The sequence below is a fragment of the Corapipo altera genome, unplaced genomic scaffold (genome assembly GCF_003945725.1).
Source record: "Corapipo altera isolate COAL_440 unplaced genomic scaffold, ASM394572v1 55, whole genome shotgun sequence".
Taxonomy (NCBI): domain Eukaryota; kingdom Metazoa; phylum Chordata; class Aves; order Passeriformes; family Pipridae; genus Corapipo; species Corapipo altera.
This window is the reverse complement of record NW_020884882.1, coordinates 195,813-217,113: the sequence shown is the minus strand read 5'-3', so window position 1 is coordinate 217,113 and position 21,301 is coordinate 195,813. Positions and strand designations below refer to the sequence as shown.

At 43.8% G+C, this 21,301-nt stretch overlaps 2 protein-coding genes and 1 long non-coding RNA gene across 8 annotated transcripts in view; 2 read left to right on the top strand and 1 right to left on the bottom strand.

Annotated features, from left to right (window-relative positions):
- Window positions 1-626: 626 nt before the first annotated feature.
- ATRIP (ATR interacting protein) lies at window positions 627-17,287 on the bottom strand. 5 transcript variants are annotated; one of them, XR_003527212.1, is made up of 14 exons: window positions 17,011-17,287; window positions 15,729-15,814; window positions 14,088-14,258; window positions 13,337-13,455; window positions 12,878-13,038; window positions 11,529-11,627; window positions 10,934-11,063; window positions 9,058-9,795; window positions 8,382-8,524; window positions 7,723-7,814; window positions 6,792-6,875; window positions 6,289-6,538; window positions 2,745-5,952; window positions 627-2,088 (listed from the first exon to the last, which is right to left on the bottom strand). XR_003527212.1 is itself a non-coding variant. In XM_027640577.1 (13 exons), exons 1-13 carry the CDS (start codon window positions 17,285-17,287, stop codon window positions 5,891-5,893), a joined length of 2,412 nt encoding a protein of 803 aa, XP_027496378.1. In that variant the 3' UTR covers window positions 627-5,890. The 5 variants fall into 5 exon arrangements, 4 of the variants coding, with proteins under 4 accessions (XP_027496378.1, XP_027496381.1, XP_027496379.1 ...); XM_027640577.1 differs by having other exon boundaries at window positions 627-5,952; XM_027640580.1 differs by having other exon boundaries at window positions 627-5,952; window positions 8,382-8,404.
- A 177-nt stretch (window positions 17,288-17,464) lies between these two features.
- The window catches only part of LOC113945897, a 7,779-nt gene continuing 3,942 nt past the window's right edge, over window positions 17,465-21,301 (top strand). The window contains exons 1-3 of one of the 2 annotated variants that reach the window (XR_003527214.1): window positions 17,465-17,562; window positions 18,916-18,946; window positions 19,264-19,412. This is a non-coding gene — a long non-coding RNA (uncharacterized LOC113945897). Of the gene's footprint in view, window positions 17,563-18,915; window positions 18,947-19,263; window positions 19,413-21,301 lie in introns of those variants that run through there. The other variant, XR_003527213.1, reaches the window with a different exon arrangement.
- The window catches only part of LOC113945895 (protein BTG1-like), a 1,726-nt gene continuing 1,684 nt past the window's right edge, over window positions 21,260-21,301 (top strand). The window contains exon 1 of the mRNA XM_027640604.1: window positions 21,260-21,282. The gene's annotated coding sequence lies outside the window, so the exon portion shown is untranslated. The remainder of the gene's footprint in view (window positions 21,283-21,301) is intronic.

Below are 21,301 nucleotides of genomic sequence, written 5' to 3'. Positions count from 1 at the left end.
TTGATTCTAAGGCCTTGTCTGGCCTAAGGACTACATTAAATGCATGAAGGTTGAATGCATTGGCTACCAAATCCCAAGACATTTGAAAAATCTAACACAGACAAGGTGGTAAATTTCAAAATCTGTATTTTGATTAAAGTTTAATATCTTCCCAGAGTGTATTTAGGCTCGTGTGTTGAGTATCATTTATCAGTTTGTCCAACCGCGCGTGTGGTAAGTGATGCTTTCTACTCTGTGTGAAAATGTTTTTGCTGGTGTGTTTGTGTATTTTATAGTTTTGAAGAAAAACGCTTTTGAGAGGTTGTGTTCACACCTCCCCCCCCACTCATTAGTCTTTCATCTGAAAATATTTTCTTTGAGCTGGTGAATGCTCTCTATGAGACACCAACCAGCACTGAATCGGTGGAGGGTGTTGAGTGTATCCTCATTATTACATTGAATTGCCAGCTAAGTTCCAATGTAGGATTTGAAAGAAAAGGGGGGAAGGGAGAAAAAAATAAATCAAAAAACCCCACAAACACCCAAACAAAACCCCACAAAAATTGTGTGTAGTTTTGTAACATCAATTCTTGAATTTGTTGTAGCCTCAGCTGCAGGCTGATAATGTGTTGCAAGTGAAATATAGATCACTTTACTGCCAATTTTATTTCACATTTTCTCAACAGAACTTCTATTAGTTAAATGAGCACGGCAGACAAAACATATGCTCCTAGAAATCTAAATGTAGAAAACATATGATTAATGTTTGGGCTAGAAATGACACCAGGAAACCAGAGTTATTTCTGATGGGTTTTTTTGCCACTGCTTTTTAGTTCATCTGTTCTTCTTTTCCCAGGACTTGGTAGCAGGTGCACCTGTGCAGCGTGGCTGGGTTTGGGAGGTGATGTGCACAGGAAAGCTCTGTGCCTTCCCCTCTCTCTGCACACAGGGCTGAGGAGCAGGAGCTGCTGCTTTGATTAAAACCTGCAGATCTCCTTTAACGAGCCCTTACGGCTTCAAAGGGGCCTTCACCCTTTACTGCAGCAAAACATATCAGCTAGGAGAGCAAACTGCTGAACTAAAAAGCTGAGAGCCCAGGGTTAGGTGAGGAATATGGCTGGTTATGTTTTCATGATGTTTAATCAGCAGATGTTTACAGCAGTGTGAATTTTTCCAGAACAAAACTTGGCGTGGATTTAAAGCCCATGGCAGGGTTGTGTGGAGGAGCTGGACACAAAGGAGGGAAAAACTTCAGCAGTTATTGCCAAACAAGCAATTCCTGCCTATTTTATTTTTTTTTCCAAGTATGGAAAAGCTCAGTATTGACTCTAGGCATGTGTGATAACCTGCCAGGTTTGCTTTAGCCAGTGGTTTGGGGTCTGGTTTTTTCCCTCTGGTTACTATTTGACCTCGTGTAGTTCTTGCAGCCAGTGCCACAGGAATCTGGTCAGATTTACAGTGAGCTACATAAGAGGGACAAAAGTACTCAGATTAAACCTGGCAGAGGTGAGACAAAACTGAAGAAGATGTTATTTTATCCTTTCAGGAGCTCAGGTTTCTGTATTGATGGAGTAGCTTCCTCTACTTCACCTTCCTGTGGCAGCCTCCACTCAGGGCGAGCGAGCCATGTTATAAAGGATGTTTTTCTGTTGTGATGTATTTAGGATCAGACACAACTGCTTTTGTCAGTAGTGGATAGTGAGGAGGCTCTGCCTGGTGCAGTGTAGCACAGGCCCCTCTGGTTCCCCTGTACAGTTTGGAAGTGATGCCATTTCTGCCTTGGTGCTGTCCCTTCTCCCCTGCAAACTGACAAACTCGGTGGCTGGTTCACTTTTCGTTTCACTAGAGGGAAGAATGTTGTAAGATAACCTGTGATATCCAATTTCCCCTACTGCAGTCAAAACAACTGTTAAATCAGTTACTGGAAACTCCGTTTTAAGGTTTGCTCCTGGAGTTGGATTTGTGGTTCACTCTCCAATGTTACTTCAGCCCTTGAATCAGTTAGGATGTCCTTTACATGCTGCTGGACTGGTGTTGCAGCTCAGCTGTGCTGTAAAGAAGGTTCTTCAGCAAAACAAATGGTTCAGCTGCACTCTCAAAAACCAACCTCTACACAGACAAAGAAAATTACTGTTCTGTGTTACCTCTGTTAGGAGACTCTACAGTTATTTGTTATATTCTCACCATACATGAAAATAAAGTAGCCCATTTCCTCTGGGTATTTTCAAAAGCAGGTTACCCCCTGAGCAACTGTTCAGAGCATTAATGCACTGACAACTTTTGGACTGAGACTTTTAAGACTAGTCCATGTTCAGCACTCTGGCTGTTGGCCCTGACTCTTGGAAGCACTGGGATAAACTACAGCCACAGTGGGTTTGTAGATCTTTATACAGCTCACAGATCACCTTTTTTTATCAGTCTGCTGTTAGAATCACTGGTGGGCAGTTTTTATTTTTAACAATTTACGCTGGAAATGTAAGTTTGCATTTGCTGTTACATTCACAGCAGATAATACACAGCCCTTTTGTAGGCAGAACTGCTACATTTGACTTTAATTGTAACCATTTGGCCACTATAACCATAAATAATATTGCAGACTGTAACATAAAAACATTATTCAATGGTTAAGATGACTTAGTGTTCTAATAGTTTGGCACAGGCTAAAGGTGTTTTTTAAGCAGTTTCACACTAGTGGGATTAATATGAATAAAAGCAACTTGGGGCTGTTGCTACATGATGAGATATTTTGTATTTGCCATCCTCACCTAGTTCAGCTTAGTTAATAAAAATGGGGTTTGAGGCCTGATGTGTCACAAACCAGTTGTTTGTCTTCTCAGGGGAAGGTTGGTTTGACTGGGAGCTGGTCTAGGTAAGCTACAGAGGCCCCTCCCAGCCTCACCCAGTCCGTGATTCTACAAAGTGTGCAAAGTACAGTTCACTGAGCAGGAAAACTCCAGCTCTGGTCAGCTCAGCTTATCCAAGGGGAAACTCCGTCTGCCATCCCCACAGGCGAGGGAACAGATGGGTGGCTGCAGCTGAGGAATGTGATAATCATGTGTAGAACATGCCCAGTGGTTTTCCTTGTTGCTCAACACTTCATTGTTCAGTCCTGTGACTGCTCTCAGTGCCAGAGTAAATTCCTTTTCTCAGTTAATACAGGGGCACAGCTTATCCATAACATGTTGGGGAAATGCAAACTGGCCACGGGAAAGCTGCTCTGCTGGGAATTCTTCAGGGACTGTCTGATGAGAGCTGCCTCTTGGTTTTGGGTCACGAAGACAGTAAAGCAGTAGCCCCAAAATGTGTAAAAAATGCTTCAGTTTTTTTCAGGGGATAATCAGCTATTGCACACATGGTTGGATCTTTTTAATCCCAAGAAAAATTCCAAGAGAATGTAAAAAAGGAAGAATTACTGAAGGTCAGTACAATCCTGCAATAATTCCAACGAAAGATTGGTCACCATAAATGATTTAACAAATAGGGAATTATGGCAGTCCTGTAAGTATGTTTATTTCTGCCTTTTCTCTTTGGGAATGCAGCCTCATTTTGCTTTAGGAATGTGAACTTTTCAGTCACAGGAAACGCCTTTAACTTTAAAAGCTCTGGTTTAATTTCATAACACTGTGATGTTACCATAATTTCTGCCAGGAGAAATGTAGGGGTTTGGGTCTGTTTGGGGTATGGAGCCTGGGTTATACCAGTTAAAAGTCAAAAGCTGGAAGAAAACTGAGAGTGTAAAAGTACATGTCCAGGTGGTGTCTGTGAGTGGGTGGATGGGAGGGGATGCAGAGGCAGGAGGGAACAGTTAGGGATTTTCCTGGCAGTTTTTTCCACAGATAACACTTCCATTTATATAAAGTTCAGCAATAATCCACTTTTCCCTTTTTCCAAGTTGCCATACACACACACACCCTTTGGATGAGGCCAGGAATTTTTTAAACAAGTTTTTATAGTTGGATTGCTTCAACAGTTTGGGATTCATTAACTGGTTTTTGTCCAAACTCTTCTTAACAGTTTTGGTCTGTTCACCCAAAGGGGATTAAATGTATCTTATCTCTATAAACTCAAATTCTGTTTAGAGAAACTAAGTGGTGAGAACAGTTAAAAAGTGATGGCAGGTCACTGTATTTTGGGATATTGTGACTGTCATGTCTTCGTTAGAGCTGTCCTAAGCTTGCCACTCACAGCAGGCTCATGTTCAGATAGAGCTTTACCACAGCTCATGCTCGTGGGGCTGTTCTTAAAGAATTATCTTAGTGTTTATTTTGGTTTTGAGGAAGGAAAGGGCTTTTACGTGACGTTCTCAAGCTCTTCTCTCTCATCTAATCCTGCAGGCCAGGAAATGGTGGCTGGTGTTGGGTTTTTGTTTGTGTGGGGGGTTGTGTTGTATTGAATTTCTATTTGTTTGTTTTCTGTGGATAAGCCAACTGTTGTTTTTGTCACACAGCCTCTGGTGTCTTGTCCAGGGCCCTGGGGCAGTTCCAGGCTTGTGGCCGTGCAATCACACACAGGCTCAGAAGGCCTTGCTGTTATGTGCATGTTCATCCTTCCTTGCTGCATTTAAGCAGGAAAATGGCAGTTTTCCAGATGCTACAAGGGACTTGAAACCTGCTGCTGAGAGGAGCAGTTGGCAGCTTGTGTTTCACAGGAACAACCTGGTCCTGCCTCTGCAGAGCTGCTGCTCCGGGAGGGGGAGGCTGAGCCCAGGCTGTGCTGGGAAGAAGCTTCAGCCCTTGGGAGATGATGGATTATTTCCCTGGTTATTCCTGCACAGCAGTCTCTGGAAAAGTTCTTTTCCAAAGCATAAACCAAGTCAGGAGCTCTTTGAGCCCACTGGAGTGGGGCTCTTTGCCCCAGGGCAGGACACAGGGCGTGACCAGGGAACTGAATGTTTCCCAGTTTTCCAAGAGCTTCCTTCCCCCTGTAGTATGGTCTCTCCTCCTCCTGTTCCCTGGATCCAGGCTCTTTCTAAATCAAGCACCTGTGGAAAAATGAAAAGAGCTCTCCCATTTATAAATACAAACCCGTGGGCTCATTTTAAAAGCACTCACACCTCCCTTTTTAGGCTCAGTTGATAACCTGCAGCCCAGTGTGACTGTGCAGGGAGCAGCAGCTCTTCCTCCAACCTTCAGTGCTGTATCCTAGGAAGGAGATGGTCATTCATCTTCACAGTGACCAAAGAGCCCCAGTCATTCTGCACACACTTAAATATCCCTTTATAACCTAGGATGGAGTCCTCAACAGCACCATCTTACTCTTTCAAGGTGAATTTTAAAAAAATGTAAGGTCTAGTATTTTTTGTTCGTTTGTTTTGGTGCCTCCATAGTTACACTTTCAGCAGATTCATGAAAATCGAGTGAACTCAGGTGACCAATTCTCAGCAAGAAATTCCAAGCCCTGTAGTGAACTGCCAACTCCAAGTTACTTCTAGAAAGGTTTTTAAAATCACTGTGAACTGTTTACTAATACCAACATGAAAATTTTGGAAGTCAAGCAAGAAAGAGTTAAAATTGCAAAAGAAAGTGTGTTCAAAAGGCTTTCATATGAATGCAGTGATCCCAAACATCTTGGCACGTTCAGCATCATAAATTCAGCTGTAGTCACAGGAAAACAGAGGACACGGGGAGACATTTCCATTCCACTGCCAGCAGTTTTGTACAGGATGAAATTCATAACCAGGGCCAATCATAAGTCCATTGCAGTGTCATTCTCATCTCAAAATTTGTTTACTTTCAGCTACATTTCGATGGCACTGAAATAATTACAGCAAAGAAATGTGTCTTAGTTGTGCTGCCTTTGAATGCAACCTTTAGGCTGTCACTTAACAAAGGGATGATTTAAAGTTCACATTTGCACTGGCAATGATTAGGATGATTCAGATGAGGAAGGACAGATCTGTGTGAGATGTTGGCTAGCTGGAGTCCATTCCTTGGTCTTCTGGCTCAGAAGGATACAACTCATCCAAAATCAGCTCTGCAACAACGAATAGTCATGTTTCAGAGAGTCATTTTTTCTACTTGATACAGTGCAACTATCAGTGGTATCTACATTTTAAAACATCCTGAACTGTAGACAGCAAACAGACTGTAGGGGTGTATTTCTCTGGAGAGAAGAACAAGATACAACTATTAAAGAAGAATAGTAAAGCATTGGTTAAGTATAGTGAATATTGAGAAGCACAAGACTATGGCCTGACTTCAGAGGTCTGAGCAGGAACCATCCATGGTACTTGTTAAATGAGGAAAGGGGCAGAAGGGAAATTTCTATTTCTACAGCATGGAAAAAAGCCAACATCTGACTGATTTTTACCTTCACAGGCACTCAGTTTTTTAGTCTTTTTGAGAATGGCTCTTATGCCTGGCATGGCTTGGTCATATTGATGGAGAACTTCTAAGCAGTGCTCATGGAACAGCTTATCTTTCTGAGATAGGCTGTGCAAGAGTAAAACAGCATCTCGTAAAAACTGAATAACTTGCTCCTTATGTGCACACGAGCTGTTCTCAGCTCTTCTCATCTTCATCCACTGCCTGTGTAACATTATAATTAGTGCCTTAACCACCTGCAAGAGGAAAAACACAAAGTAAAAACACAGCAGCAGAAAACTTCTTTCCTTGTGAACTTTACTCTGTGAAATTCAGAAGCTTGAAGAGATTATTTTCTAGCAAGCCAAAGCAAGCCCCCTAGGGAGGTGGCAGGACACTTCTGTTTCCTTGTAGCTAAAACAAGGGGGGGGAGGGGGGGCAGAAAGCTATTCCAGCTCTGAGTACCTGGAAGTTCTCAGCAGATTAAAGTCGGGGGCTGTGGTGACTCACCTCGAGGTTGCACTGACAGGCTGTGCCAGGTGACAGCAGTGCTGCTCTGGAGCACCTCGTGCGCCGGGTCAGGAGCCGGACAGCCTGTGACAGACACACACAGGGGCTGAGCTGCACACAGGCACGGGCACAAACAGGATTGCACTGCTGCTTTCCAACCTTCTTGGGTTTTTTTTCCCTGAACAGCTGATCTCCTTTATGCCCCCAAAGTGTATTAGTTTTTTTTCCCTGTAAAACTTTACAGAGGTAGAATTTGCCTTGCACAGAAACCTTTTCGGCTTTAACAAGGTCAGGGGGCCTTAATTCACTGCATACAAATGTACTTTAGTGTAACAGAGCAGGCAGGGGGATAATGGGAAGGGTTCAAAACTCTTTAAAACGAGAGCAGAAGTGGAGCAAATAGAACCTCAAGTCACTTCTGTCAGTACAAACAACACAAATTAAATTTAACAGCCTTTCTTTCCATATATAACCATGGCTATTATACAGCAAGTTAGCATTTCCACTGAATACAAGGAATATAATCCTAAACCACTCTGGTCTGCCTTTTAGATGTAATAGAGGGAATTAAGACAATGAAAATGAAACCTAGATCTTGCTTCTTTTTACTCTTCTATTGATCTAAAAGTAAAATAAAGCTTGGTGTTGAACATCTGTAGCCATCCTAGAATCTGTATTGTTTTTTCAGTGACTTAAAAGATATCATGACAGATGTTCTCTTTTAGAATAGTTAATGATTCAGTTTCAAGCCCATCCTTTTAAAAATAAAAAAAAAGATCAATGTAATCCCTTACTGCAGGCCCATAGTTTCAGTTTCTATTTCAGCTAGAGAAAGAAATTGTTTTCAGGCAATTCGTGCCTTGTCCTGCTCCTCCCACTCCCCCAACTGGAAAGAACAGGAAAGAGCATGTGGACAAACAGCCACTGTTACCTCTTGTTCCAGCTGAAGCCAAAGCGTTTCAGATGCTGATTTATCTGGTCTTGATGTTATGTACATGTACAGTGCAAGGAGAAGGCAGGTGTCTGAAACAGAGAGAACTTTGTTCTTTCAGTCAATTGTTCATGACAAAAATTAATTCTTTTAATTAAAAATTAATTCACATTTCGAGTGCTCTCCTAGGACTTGTGGTACAGGCCCCACTTCTTGCTTTGCTTCACACATCTTAAGCAGTGCTGAAGAAATTAGTATCCCATAACTTTGTATGTTGCCTTCATGCTAATCCTGTCCTACTTCATTCATAAGGAACTGGACAGAGACCATTTGTCAGGCAGGGTAATGGAATCCCCAAGCTCAACAATGCACAGATATTTAAACCTCAGAACTCCTCAAACCCCCTTTTTTCTTCAACAACCTTTAATACAACGAATGCTAATCTTGAAAATTTTAAAAATCCACATGGCTGTCAAAAGCACCACACGTAGGCAGATGCCCTGAGATAAATAATCTTTAAACAATAACTGAAACCCTGCACTAGAAAACAAGGTTTCAGGAAGCATATCAGGCTTTTTGCCTTCTGGGGTTTCAGCACCTCGGAGCAAGGCCTGTTTGCATTCCTTTGAGTGATGGTAACAGTGCTCTGTGTCCTTTACCTGAGTGAGAGCACAGCTGAGCAGCCAAGCCCTGGTGCTGAGAGAGGACACCCAGCAGTCTCACGGTCAGGAGGACAGCAGGCAGGGGGGTCTCTGGACACAGGCAGTGCAGCAGGGTCTGGCTGCTCAGCAACTGCTGAAAACTTCAAAAGAAAGCTCTGTTAGGAATGGGAAATGCACTGACAAGTTGAAAATGCACCATTTCTTGTACACAGCCCCATAATTTGTGCCCTTTTAGCTATTCAGAACGTAACTGATCTCAAATTACTGAAAAACATTGTGACACCTGGCAGTCACTGCAGTTCACACTGGTTGTGATGAAATGCTTCACTTTTGACTGGCATTTTACCTGCCAGAATGAGGCCCTGTGCTCTCCTTCCTTAAGCATCTCCCAGCACTCACAAAAAAACCCCCCAAATCAATATTACAGATATTCTGATCCAATGCATGTGGCCTTAAAAAGTTTCCTCACTTTCAAACTGATCAGGGATGATTATCACACTTATTAGCAGCAAAGGTAATAGAAAGATCCTCAACTGCTCCCCAAAGGTGATCTGAGAAATGTGATTTCTCTCATACAGGGCAAAACTTCTACTTGTATCTGCACATATTGGTTTCACCAGGGGATGGAAACTGCTGAACACCAGAGTCTGAAATCATTGTAAAACTGACTTACTTTATTAGCAAGTCCATTGTTGAATTTTCAGCTAATTTCACCAAAACCTGTAGGCTCTGGCTCAGGATTCTGTCAGTCTGGGAACCCCTTGCAGCAGAAAAAGCTAAAACCTGAAGAAGCTTTTTAAATAAAGAATGTTGAGCTCGATCATTATTGGGAGCATCCTGTGGAGCTGCAGGCAGCCCTCCTTGTGTCCTGGTATCTTCTTTATTATCACACTGATTGTCACACAACACATTTTTGTCCATCTTGGAAACCTGTTTGTCTCCAGCAGCAGCAGCAGCACCTTTTTCCACTCCGGCAGCCAGCAATGTGTGGACAACGTCCCAGCTATAGAACACCAAGTAATAAAGGATTCCCAGTGATATAACTGCAGTTTCCTCAAGAGACAACCTGGAGTCCTCCTTACTCGACACCGAACTTGTGCTGGTTCTGGAAGAAACAGTGGAATGGTTTCCACAGGAACCATTCCCGGCCGTGTCCGGCAGTTGTCCCGCCCGGCAATAGGCACCGACGTGGTGTTCCACCAGGGGCAGGAGGTGCACAGCTCCTCGGATCCTGCACTGTGGGAGGGGCAGGAGCCCTCCCTGCCCTTCTGCTGGGCTTCCTTCAGCTGATCCTTGGTCCATAGCGATCAAGTTCAATCCTGTTATTGCAAGTTTTTGAGCTTCTTGCAGGGACACGAGAGGAGCGGTTTCTTCTTGCGCTGTCCTGCTGCTGGGGTGTTGTGTGGACTTCCTACCCAAGGGGACAAGGCAGAGAACATAGCTGAAATCTGAGTTATCCACCTTATGAACTGAACAATAGAAAGGCCAGAGTAATAAGAAAGGCCAGAGTAATAAGAAATGCCTGTTCCCAAAAATAAAATATGAATTGGGAGGGGGAAAAAAAATCATCCTACTCCTTGAGACCTGCCCGGAAGAGCAATTTCAAAGCATTCCTGAGTCTCATTAAAGTAGCCAGAGCTTACAGGTGAGTAACTTCAGCAGCTCACTATAAGCCACTGTCTGAAACTACATTTCAAACACTGGCTTTCCCACTTCAGGCTTTTGCTAACCTGTCATATAGTCTTCCCTGATGTTATCTGGTAGCTTCTGGGAAGAATAAGTATCTGTACGTTACTGATCTGGAATATTTAGGGGTTTTTAAAGGACTATAACAGTAAAGAATTATTTTCCTGGCCAGAAATCAGAGAGTGTTCAGTCATTAACCAGTCAAACTGTAGCTGCAAGGGACAAACTCACCACTTCTTCCTGCATAAATGGCAAGGGCAATGAGATATGAGCCCTGTATGAACCCACATAACACAAGAACTACTAATAAAATATCAGAAAAACAAAGGTATTTCAGGAACTACAGTCTAATTCTTTAAAGTGAAAAACAATTATAATTTATATCTGATATTCATATTTAAAAGGCTTTACCAGTCACTATAAAAATGCACACTTGGAAAAATGCACAGAAATTGTACATTACAAATTAAACACAGTTTCGACTTTGAAGATATAAAACCTACTGTTTTAATCACATTTTCAACATTTCCTTCCCACTTAACTCATGATCATGTTTATGTCCTTCCCCTCAATGCAAGCTGCTAACAGCCACTCCCAGGTTTAATTCTGTGCCTTCCCCTAATAGATGATTAACCTAATTTATCACTTAGTGATGTTCCACTGTCTAATATCTACAATAATCACACATCAATCATCAAACACGTGGTAGGATGTTTTAAATTCTGCATTAAATGGCCTAAGCAAAACAGCATTTAACACACAGAATGAGCTGTCCTACATGACTAAGTGTTTCTTAGTACAGGAAATGCCACTGTACTAAGAACATGTCAGATACAATTTAACAAAAAACCCATAAAACTTACCTATCCAGAGAGTTAGGCTGCAACACAGCTCCAGGTAGAGGCTCAGAGCTGCTGCTGAGGAGATGGCACAATCCTAGTAATGACCCAGGGACAATGGGCTGCTTCATCAGTGCATTCAGTAAGATTGAACCTGAAGGGACACAGAACTGTCCTTGGAGTAGCTTTACCATCTCCAACAACAAAAATTTAACATTTCAAAAGATCAGCCTTATCTGGAGCGCTCTCAACCTCAAAGTGATTTTTTTTTTTATTATGAATCTTCTTTCTCAAAACCAAGGGAATGATTTTCAGAAAAATTAAGATAGTATTTAAATATAAACCAAACTATATTTAGAGATATTTTAATTACAATCCCATATTAGCAGAATAACTTGAGCCAAATGACCGTGTGTCCCAACTGTCCCGATGACTTGCCCTTCATGTTCCACTCCAGATATTACAATGACGTGATGCAATTCTGCTGTGAATTGGAACTAAGTTCCCTAAAGACTTCCTAGAGCTGGCTGTTTATGTTTTATAGGCTTGGTGTTGTTTGTTTTTTTTTTTAAAGTACATTTTTCCTGGGTTTATTTCTGCAGGAACAGCATTAAGTTACCTCGTGTGCTCCGTTTAGGTGCAGAGTTGTAGGAACCGTTTTTTCCCGTTGCCTCCTGGTGCTTCACAGATGAAACTTCAGGATGGGTCATCTTACTGTCTGGAACAAACAGGGATTGTGAGAACTGCCTTGCTTAGAGATCTCTGCCCATCCTCTGCACACCCTCAGTGTTAGACAGTAAGGACTCAGACACTAAACCAGGCAAAAAACATTTGTTTTGTACACTCAGATACATCAACCAGTAGTTAAGAGCAGTGGTGAATGCAGAATTCCTATTCCTTAAGTTGAATTCCCACTGCTAGCAGAGCTTAGGGCAGCTAAAAATTAACACAAAAGTCTAAAGAAATAAATTAAAAAGTAATTTGAGCATTTCATAATCTTTTAATCATCTCTCTCTGTGTCCCAGTTACCAGGTAAACTAAAGCCAAAAGCCTTGCAGGGTTCAGAAGGCAAGTAAAGAAGTGTCATTTTTTCAAACAAACTGGCAGATTGAGTGCTGTTACCAGAACCAGCAGCAGCAATTCTAATGCTTTAAGGCTACTGCATTTTTCTTTTTGGTGCAGTCCCTACTGCCCACACAGTTTCAGCCTGAACACTGGAACTGGCAGCAACATCTCAGATTTTTCATGACTCCTGTAAGGATTAGTTGATGATATCCAAGTTTCTTCCATTTACTATTTCCCATTGGAAACATGGCAGCTGGCTGCTATAAAAAACCCCACTGATTTTGTTTCATATTATAGCAATCTTCAAAAACATGCAGATATTGATTTCCTAAGCTTTCCTCCATGAATTTCAAGATAAAATGTTGTGAGAATTACTGCCCCACACATAAAAGAGGAAATGAGTATATTGTTTCCGTTGCTTCTTTCAGTGTGGCTAAATATGTACCCTTTAAAATCCAACCTCCCCTGCCCCCCCAAAAAAAGCCAGAACAACAAGAATACAAAAATTGCTTTAGCTGACTAGCAGACCAATTCAAGAAATAGGCAAATTACTTCCTGTTCTTTATTCAATGAGAAAAGGCAGATCAACAGTTTGGATATTTTGGTTCATCACATAATACAGGAAAGTTTTTTATTGCAGCCAATGGGCCCCTTCATCGTTGGCACCTGGGCATCTGGTACCAAGGTGTGGATTAAAATGGCCTTGATGCAAATTTCAGTCATGGCTGTTTAACTCCAGTGGCTATAAAGGGGAAAGAAATGAAAGGAAAACCAAAATCAAAGTAATTGCTTTTGTCTACAGTGAATTTACTCCAACTGTTCAGTCATGTAGTACAAAACCCCTTCTCTAAGGCAGAATGTTCACATGCAGCTACAAATGTGGCAAGCTGTGCATGGATTTACCTTCTTTGATTGAACTAGTTGGGGCCATCAAATTTCCTGAAGAACACGATGGTCTAGTGGACATTTCAGCACTGAAGGATTCTTTTGTAGGAAAAGATCTTCTTCCAGGCTGTGGAGAACATCCTTCTGGTTTCACTTGTACTGCAAAATTCTTTTTAGGGCTAATATAAAAAGGTGAATCAGTATTTCTTTTGTAGTTATTTTATTAAACAATGAGCAAGAGTCTACTTTATTTTCACTGATGTTTTAAAGCTACTTCACTACAAACTCTTTGAATTTCTGTCTTAGATACAAGAAAGGCTCTTTTTGAGCAAATTTCATAGAGGTGAACAGACCTTTGTGGTTGTACTTTTTAAAGACAACGGAGCTAAAATTACATGAAGAAAGGAAACCTTTTTAAATAGTTTAAGCACACATTTTGTAAAAATGAAAACAAATTCCTTCTCCAACCCCCCCTACCTTGTTGTTGGAACTGTCTGAGTAACAACATGTTTATTTCTTTCACAGTTCTGAAGTCGTGTTCTTAACTCATTAATTTCTGCATCCTTGAACTGCAGCTCTGACTGCAACGACTGCAACTGGAAGAGGAATTAAAGACAGTTTTCCTGTTACTGAGTAATTCGGGGGTGTTGTAACTGCAGAGCAACTGGAGTTACCATAAGAGTTCAAGATAACCATCTGTGAACTCTGCACAAGATCTCCATTTTTATGAATCTTAGCCCAATTAACGCTATCTGAGAACCAAGTGCCACAAGTTCAGGCAAGAAGCATTTGGGACTGGCTAAGACAGACCAAGTGCCACACAGAGCATGACCAAAGAGAACAGCACAAAAGCAGCCCCTGTCCTCTTCAGGGCTCTCAGAAAGATGACTGCAACAGGCACAGCAACCTGATCAGAGCCTTGGAGCATGCTCTGTCTCTTTTTTCCATTGTAAAATACATTCCAGTTTTAATGGTCTTGGGGTGGCTTAAAAAAAAAAAAAGGCAGCAAGTGAAAACCTCTACCATCTGAATTTTACTCTTTTGTTTTGGCAGGAGAAAACCCTCTGCAAGTTCTTACAAATGCTTTCTTTTAGATAAGAAAATAAAAGCATGCATCGTTTGGACATTTCCCACCGGTGTTCTCCCTCTGACTAAACGGTCTGTGACATCATTAATTCATAAACTGGCTTCTGTATCTGATCTGCAGGGAATTGATATATTTACAAACCTTTTTGGAGAACTCTTTTTCTTTTTCACTCAAGGTCTGAGATTTTTGCTGTTCCAGTAGCAGGTATGATCTTTTCTGTTCCTCCACAGCAAACCTCATCTGCTGCAGTGAGTCACGCAGAATTTTAATTTCTCCATTTTTAGTGAGAATTTCATCCTGCATTTCTTTCAGCTGCCAACAGAGAAATTCCATTAAAGGATGTACACAGCCAAAAGTATGTATTTGCATCACTGTGTGGTTGAAAGTTAGGTCTTTATTTATAATTTCTAGGGAGGAAAATTCTCCTGCAACCCAGTTCAAAAATTCTGCAATGTTGCCTCTAACCTTATCCTGATTAAATCAGGAAACTCAGCTACTGTTTTCTCTAACAGAATTATAAATGACAGCAAAGACACAACTCACATACCATTCTGATATCTGTCAAAGACCATCCTTCTCTTTCCCCTCCTCTGCAATTGTTACTTTTTCTTTCAAAGTCTTCTAGTCATACACATCAATAATTTATTCATTATTGGGATGATAACACTGCTAATTTCATTGTAATATTTCATTTAGCAGGGCAGACAACAAGAACTCTGTTCTAAGACAAGGCACCACCCCCAGACAGTATCTTCATGACATATTTGCTCTCTAATTTCCTGAGCAGCAATACCACTCAGAGACAAGACTTTGGAGAGATAATGAATGAGTTCCTCAGAAATGCATGAGGAAAAAAGCAAGAAGATTCCTCTACACAACTGCAAAAACTCTACCATCCTACAGGTAGGAGATTCCCTGATAAAGATGGATATAACAGAGCTGGGAAAGATTCAGAAATCAGAGGTAAGAAAGGTAAATAGAGTAGGACCCTCCCAGCTGGGGGAAAACACAAAGAAACAAAGATCAGTCGAGGTGCAAGTGCACAAGTTATTCTCTGTTTATTGTCTCTCATAGCAGCCACAACCCACCCACTTATTAAGTTCAAAATTAAATCAAAGAAGAAATTTTGTGTTAAAAGTGCTGACCTGTTTCCCTATAAAAGGTATCCACACCCAAACACAGAGTGTTTAAAAAAATATACACAACAGACTATTAAATCCACATATAATATTTCTGGATCAGGAAGTACCTACATGAAATTTGATCAGAGGCTAAAAGGCTGTTCTGGTAAAATATAAACTTGTCCAAGGCTTACTTCCTTCCTAAGCTGTGCACCAAAAAAGGAGAGACTTTGTACAGGAATTTGTGCCTTCTTACTTTTCTACATCTGTTTCTTGCCCTAAGTATCTTTCCATAATGGATCAGCAGGAGGTGAAGTAACATGAAGCCACTTTAAAGTCACTTTGCTTTCTCAAATCTTTAAGTTGCACAAAACAACTCCTGCTGACTGGCTGACAGGACAGAGAATTGATTTGACAGGGAACACGTAAAACTGACAAATAAGCATTTGCTACTCTGAAGTGACCAAGAAATAAACTACTGGTCTCAATCTTAATTATTACTAGAGCTGTTTCTAGTATAACGATTTTAACAGACCTCTGGATTACAAAGATTATTGATCAACTTGGTTCGAATTAAATGCTTGGAACTGGACTTATCCCACCTTTCAGTCAGCCCTACCAAAAATGTGACATTTATAGAGGAGGGGAAAATGTTGCCAACCTTCTGTTTGTTTTCTTCATTCTGTGTCTGCAGTACTTCAAACTGGAATGCATCTCTCATCAGCCCATCTTCTGCTCTGCTTTCTGCTGCAGAGAAAAGCCAAGATGTGAAGCACAGATGATGTGTGAACATCACTGGGGACTCAACACCATGTTATTTGCCATTTCATACATCTGAATATCTTAGTATTTATACCATCACCACAAACAGGTAAACTGCCTCACCTAACCACCACAGGAACCTTGTCAGTGCTTGTGCATCAATCCTTAAAACAGAGAACACCCTTCCACCCCCCAATTTCTAATCTAATGGTTTGGGTTGGAAGGGACCTTTAAGATCTTTTAATATCTTAAAGCAGAAAGAAGGCCATCAGCAAATGTGAGCAATTCCTTGCAGGTAACTTTAGTTAAACACACCCTGCACAAACAAGGGTTCACTGAGAACTTGTTCACCTGGAGAGATGGCAGGTGTCAGCACTGCCAAAACATTAAACTTAAGAGGATTTAAGCTCTCTAAACTTCACTGTGAACAACCCCCTGGTTTGCTTTGCTTTTTTCAAAGTAAACCTGAAAATCAGCTGCTTTAATATGACACATTATGCATTTACCAGTGAAAACTAACAGGGGAAAAAATAATCTGGTGGCCAGCATCCAACCAGGATACAAAAGTGAATGATGATGCTGTGAATGGTAACTACAGCAAGTTAAAAGTTTATGAAACTCGTTTATTTGGCAGGTTTAACACGCAGCACCCACGTCCCAGGCCAGGATCACCACACACCCCCCAGGGCACAGCTCAGTGCAATGTGCCTGCTGGGGTTACTGTTCCTTTGTTATTTCTGTTATTCCTTTGAATCCCAGCCATCTGACACTGGGATGGGGGGGGCTGGTGGCCAGAGCAGAAGCAGTTCCCTGAAGGGAACTTACAGGAAAGATGGAGCAAGAGTATTTACAAGGGAATGTAGTGACAGGACACGGGGAGATGGGTTCAAATTGAAAAAGAGCAGGTTTAGATGATATATTGGTAAAATATTGTTCCTTGAGGGTGGTGAGGCCCTGGCACAGGTTGCCCAGAGAAGCTGTGGCTGCCCCAACCCTGGAAGTGTCCAAGGCCAGGTTGGACGGGGCTTGGAGCACCCTGCGATAGCGGGAGGCGTCCCTGACCAAGGCAGGAGGTGGGAATTGGATGATCTTTCAAGTCCTTACAACCCGAACCATTCCATGATTCCTAAAGGGACAACAACCCCTTGCTCAGCAGCGGGGCAGTGCCGCGACACACCGACCTTCCCGCCCGCCCCGGGGCAGCCCCGGGGGTCCCCACGCGAGTCCCGCGGGCGGATCCTGCGACAGCGCCTGCGAGGCCAGGATGTCGATCTGCTCCAGGTCGTCCGCCGTGAAGTCGTCGCTGTCACCGAAGGGGTCGGCGGGCCCGGCCGCGGCACTCTTGGGGCGCTTGTGCGGGGGGAGCCCATTGCGGAGCCCCGGCGGGGCGGCCCCGGCGCCGCTGCCCCCGCTCAGCGCGGGGCCGCTCCGCTTGCGCGGCCCGGGGGGCGCCGCCATGGCGGGACCGGGCCCGCGGGGCCCTCACGGCGCGAGGACGCCCGGGACACGCCCCCCGCCAATCAGCGCCGGGCGGCGCTCCCCGCGCGGCCAATGGGGCGGCGGCGGCCCCGGCGCTGGTTGTAAGCGCCCCCGCGATTGGCCGCCAGAGGCTGCGGTGCAAGCGCCTCGCGGATTGGCCGGAAGGGTGGCGGGAAGGTGCGTCCGCCGTGTGAGGGGAAGAGGTGACGTCATGCTGCTGATGGTGACGTCATGCTGCTGGCGGTTACGTCACGGTGAGTGTGGGGCTGGTGATTATGTCATACCGTGTTTGTCCCCGGCAAGATGACGTCAGACCGTGGCTACGAGGGCGGTGGGGACCCATCCTGTGTGGCTGTGGCGCTGACACCTCTGCCGCCTTTGCCTCCTCAGGGACTGAGGAACAGTCCTTGGGGACACACACACAGTGTTTGGGGACTCACGGACAGGGCTCAGGGACACACGGACAGGACTGGGAACACAGACAGGGCTCAGGGACCCACAGACAGGGCTCAGGGACACACGGACAGGACTGGGAACACAGATGGGGCTCAGGGACACACAGACAGGACTGGGAACACAGACAGGGCTCAGGGACACAAGGACAGGGCTGGGGACTCACAGACAGAGCTTGAGGGCTCATAGACAGTGTTTGGGGACTCACAGAGAGGGCTGGAAACACACCGGGCTCAGGGATGCACAGTGCTTTTGAGTGAAAAACACTATGTTGGGATGACACATTTCGAATTCTGTCAGAGAACTCTGATTTCTCTTGTTCATTTCTCCATTCCCATTATGCACAGCAAACTTAAACGATCACTAGAGTGTAATTTGCTTTATCCATGCACTGCGAAAGAAGCAGTGCCTGTGATCAACCAGCCAGGCCCAAATTATGGACCAAACTGGAGAAATTATGGACCAAACTGGAGAAATTATGGATGGATTTGATGCTTTAATCACTTAAGGTACCACTATCTGGGTTTGGAATTCTTCTTTTTCTCCCTGTAGTGAGAATGGCAACACAGTGTTTCTCTTTGTAATCTAGCAACAAGGAAAAGATAGTTCTTGCTTTTAAGAATGGTCTTATTTATTTATGTTTAGAGAGAAATGCTTCTATGAGATGGATTAAAACCAAAATTGCTTGTTTTGTTTAAAACCTCCTCTTGCAGGTTCTAGTTCTCTGTTTCATCCATGTTTCTAGAGATGTGTACTGAGAAGTAAATTAAGTAATCTAAAAGGAACTTGATTTAGACATTATTTGCACTAAATTCTGGGTTGGTTTGGTTTTGGTTTAGTTTTTTGTTTGTTTATTTGGAATTTTTAGTTTGGGGTTTGTTTTTTTTTTTTATAAATAAATAGGATTGTACCATGACTGCTATTTTTAAATAACAATATATTGTATGAGTGCTACAGCTTCAGTTGTACTTTCTCCTCGTCCTCTAGCTGGAGTTGAGGAAAAATAGAATGACAGAACACTTGCACAAACTTTATTTTTAACAGGATAAACCAAGGCTGTAAGTCTTGGAGAGAAACCAGGCAGGAACTTCTATGACATATTTTATGCTTTTTTAAAGTATTCCAGACACTGGCTCTGTTTTCCTTTACTCCAGGTGTTCCTGCTGAAGAGAAAATGACTTGCAGGTGAACAGAGTAACAACAAAGTAAGTCTGAGTTGATGAGCTAAAAAAATCTTAGTGAAATAAGGTTGTATGTCTGGTAGCTGTGTCAGGAATGATGTAGCTGCATGTGGATGCCACCTCAGCAGGGCTCAGCCCCAGGTTCCTGCTCCAAGATGAGTTGTCATCTGACTGTTGCTGACTTGCTGGTCTTAGTCACTGGGCTGGCTTTCCTCTCATTCCCTTGGAATTGTTTCCCTTTCTTCATTCTGTTTGTATCTTCCAGTTTCAGCTAGCTTTGCATTTGTAATATTAATTTTATCTCTTGGTCAACTCTTGCAGCCCGAGGCTTCGACTGCTTTCATTTCTAGTGCTAAGCAAGGCTTTTAATCCCAACAGTGCTCAACAGTAGGTAATTTACCTGCTTTTCTTAAAGCCAGAGAAATCTTCCAGCAGATGGGGGAAAAAAAAACCAACCTAAAACCTAGATACTTGTGAATACTTAAAATTTGTTTCTAATGAAAAATGACATATTTCAATGGTTATCAGTAAATTGTACAGGTGCAGTGTTTCCAAATTAATTGCCATCTCCTGTGCTGTGTTATTCGGACCTCCAGTACTCTCTAAACCACCCTGTTTATATAAAATATTAGCATAATAAAAGGCAAATAATTAGGTTCTTGATGAACCCTTCCAGAGTTTGCTTTAAATACTGCTGCCTGTGGAATAATTTTCTAGCAGGGAGATGAAAGTCAAACAGTTACATATCTGTTGGTTTCTTCTTGTCTTTCTGTGTCTTGCTCACCGTGAGCCTTACATGTTTCTCAAAACACTGAATAAAACAAGACTGAAGTAAGTGGATGACTGATGTGTCCAGATACCAGCAGAAATTAATTTTTTAGCTTAATTTCTAAAGTTTGAGGTACTAAAATGTGACCTGGGCTTCAGTGAAAAGTTGTTCTAATGAAATAGCCTCTTGATTTGGGCCTGAGAGCTGGATAGGAGAGGGTTAGTCTAGTGCTAAGAGCTGTGAGTGAGAGGAAAAAGGAACCACAGAAACCTTCTGTCTTTTCTTCAAGGGGTGAAATAAGATTATTTTTTTTTCCTTGCTGACAAATCTCTTTGCTTAGGCTACAAAATGGCACTCAGAGTTATACTCGAGCTGGGTGGGACTGTCGAAGCAGGTGGTGGCGTCTGCTTGTTGGGGCAAATGTCAAGAGTTTTTTGTCATTTGAGGGTCTTGGTCCCTTAGGGCAGAAAATCCCAGACCTGAGGGATTGCCTTGAAGAGCTGGTGAGAGGTTTGTAGATAGTTCTCATATTCACTCATGGCCGGGCTTCGCAAACGAAGATTAAGGAGGGCTCTACCCACATTTATTACAGGCACGCTGGTGGCTTGTGAGGCCAATGCGAGACAGACATGTCTGGTTGCAAAAGGCACAGCAGAAAGACTCCTAAGGAGGTATATTCTGCAAGGCACGGTTCTTTCTGCGTTGTCTTTTCTCCTCCAGAGTGATCCTGTGTGTGTTCTCAAAGGCATCAGCAGCGTTATAGATGTTGTGTCTCCAGACCTCCTGACTAGAGGCCAGAGCAGATCAGTTCTGTTGATCAATATGGCCAAGGCTGAGATGTTGTTTCAGGGAGTCCTTGTATCTTTTCTTCGTGGCTCCTCTCAGCAAGTTCACCATAAAGCAGGATCTTAGGGAGGCGGTGGTTGGTCCTTCATCCCTGAGACGTGCCCTGCCCATCGCAGCTGTGTTCTCAGCAACGTGGCCTCAATGCTCGTCTCTGCTGCTTGTTCTAGAACACAAGTGTCGGTCACATAATGCGACCAGCGGATAGGGTCTTGAGAAATGAGAGGGAGAAAGGCACGGGGCGGGATAACGGCGGTGCGCGCCTGGAACATCGCAGGCGACGGGAGCGGGTGACGGGCCTGCGAGGGGCCGGCGATGCCCTGGGGTGGGAATGTGGCGCTCCAAGGACTGTGGCTCACGCCGGCGAAGGGGCAGGCGCGGTGCCCGCCGTGAGCTCCGAGCGCGGCCGCGCGCCCGGCCCGTTGTTGCCGTTGGGTGGGGAATGGGACCCGCGGCGGGGGCGGGAGCGGCCGGACGGGGGGGCTCGGGCAGGGGCTCGGGCAGGAGCTCGGGCAGGGGCGCGGGGGCCACAGGGCGCGGGGTGTCCGAGCCCGCTGCCACCGAGCGCTGCCCCCGGCGCGGCGCGGGGGTGTCCGGCTGTCGCTCGGGGCTGTCGGTCGAGGTGTCCGCGCTGGTCCCGCCTCCTCCGCCAGCAAAACAAACCCGCCCCGTCCCGCCCGCGCGGTGCGGCTGTTGCGCGGAGCCGCCGCGGCCGCGGGGGCCGGGCCGGGCCGGGGCGGGCGGCGC